This window comes from Aphanomyces invadans (genome assembly GCF_000520115.1).
Source record: "Aphanomyces invadans strain NJM9701 unplaced genomic scaffold supercont1.189, whole genome shotgun sequence".
Taxonomy (NCBI): Eukaryota; Oomycota; class Saprolegniomycetes; order Saprolegniales; family Verrucalvaceae; genus Aphanomyces; species Aphanomyces invadans.
Genome location: NW_008580334.1, coordinates 25,425 through 27,051, shown reverse-complemented (window position 1 = coordinate 27,051; position 1,627 = coordinate 25,425). Strand labels below are relative to the sequence as shown.

General features: G+C 53.1%; 1 protein-coding gene across 1 annotated transcript; it reads right to left on the bottom strand.

Moving 5' to 3' along the window:
• Positions 1–504: 504 nt before the first annotated feature.
• H310_15143 (hypothetical protein) lies at positions 505–873 on the bottom strand (the record flags this gene model as incomplete). Its single annotated transcript, XM_008883123.1, has 2 exons — positions 505–687; positions 757–873. The coding sequence occupies 2 exons, from the start codon at positions 871–873 to the stop codon at positions 505–507; spliced, it is 300 nt and encodes a 99-aa protein (XP_008881345.1).
• Positions 874–1,627: the final 754 nt, after the last annotated feature.

Below are 1,627 nucleotides of genomic sequence, written 5' to 3'. Positions count from 1 at the left end.
TTGGTGGTGCAGTTGGCGAACGATATCAAAGGCGGGAAAGGTCGGGCGGCCCCAAACTTCGGAGTCCGCCTTGTCGGACGACGGCGAGCATTTCGTTCATTGACGGCAAGCAGCGATTCGGCCAGCGTCGCGCGGAATTGTCGGCCCGGCCAAGGCAGCGTGTTTGTTTGTATCAATTGTACGGTATGGGATCTCACTGTCCTTGCCAGGCCGCCTTAGAGACCAAGCCGTGTCGACGCTTGGAAATACGAACGTTTTCGGAAGCTTGTGCAGACGACCACCCCAAGAGTAGAGCATGTGCAGTCGTGGTTGGTGCTGATGGCGTTCCACGCATGGTGGAGTGGAGGAGCCCATTGGAAGTCGATCCAAAATGGACGAAAAGATCTTGTATATGTACGCTGGTGTCACTGTTCCTGTCGCCAGCTCCTTTTCGTCCAGAATCTTCTGGACTCCCGACAGCACTTTGCTCGCGACGGCTTCCAATGATTCTTGTTGGGCTTGCAGCTAAATCTCAACGTACGGGGGCAGGCCAGTTGGCTTCATTGCCTTTGACGTGGTGCGGACAAGTGCCTTGAGGTTTGAAATCATGAAGTTGTCTCGAAAGATCGCCGTGTGGAGGACTGGGTGGCTGGACGGAAGGGTCGTACGGAGGAAGTCGGCATGGTGAACGATGGACGCCAAACCGAGCTTCAGAACCCCAAAGAGTTACACGTTCTTCGACAGACCAGGAAACATGCAACGGAGTGCGCTTCTGACAACAAGATTGCCTGCGGTGGCAAAGTGGGGAGGCAGCACGGCAAAGTCGGCGCTGTTGAGCGGGAGGCCTGCAACTACGCGGCCAACAAACTGGTCGCCAGACTTTTCGTAATGCATGTACCATTCTACCACGTTTCCCAACGGCCATCCGCACCGTAGGCACACACTGATAACCGATGGTCCGCTTGTGCTCCCAGAGCATACAAATGTCGCCGCTCCTTTCCGAATTGAGTGCGTTCCAACTGTTCCACTTGGTGCTTCACCCAACACTGCGTTGACCAAGGTTTTCAAGGCCTTTCCAAAACGATCGCGTTGGTTGGCGCCAGGGAAGAGCGGTCCATTCGCCAAAGTAGAAATGCAAACAAAATACATACCCAGAGCAAAGAACGCGCAAATTGCCGGTGATGATGGATTTGCGTAGACATGTCCAGGGTCTCGGCGCTTCGATCCGGTCTGGTCGGTCTTAGACTTAAATTACGTGACACCAATTGCATCTTCTTCAAATGAAATGTGATCAATGTGAATCGTCTCAGTCGATTTAGAGTGCGCCATCAAGTTCCAAGAGATCACAAGGAACAGGCGTACAAAACCGCTGTCGGAAGTTCGGAGGGACTCTTGGCAAAGTGCCTCATACATGCTAAATCCAAGCGGCCGTGTTGCCAGAGTCCTTCAGGTTTGACGTCTGCTCGTCAGTTGCAGTTAGACGGTGCATTCCTACAATCGTGGTGTGATGAGTGCAGACGTTGATGATGCATATTAATAGACCTGTGAATAACGTTTTGAGTACTCCACTGGCATCGCAACGTCTTCCCGCTTGTAGTACCACCGGAGTGCAGCGCGGTATCCTGACATTGTTCCGACCTTGACGGGT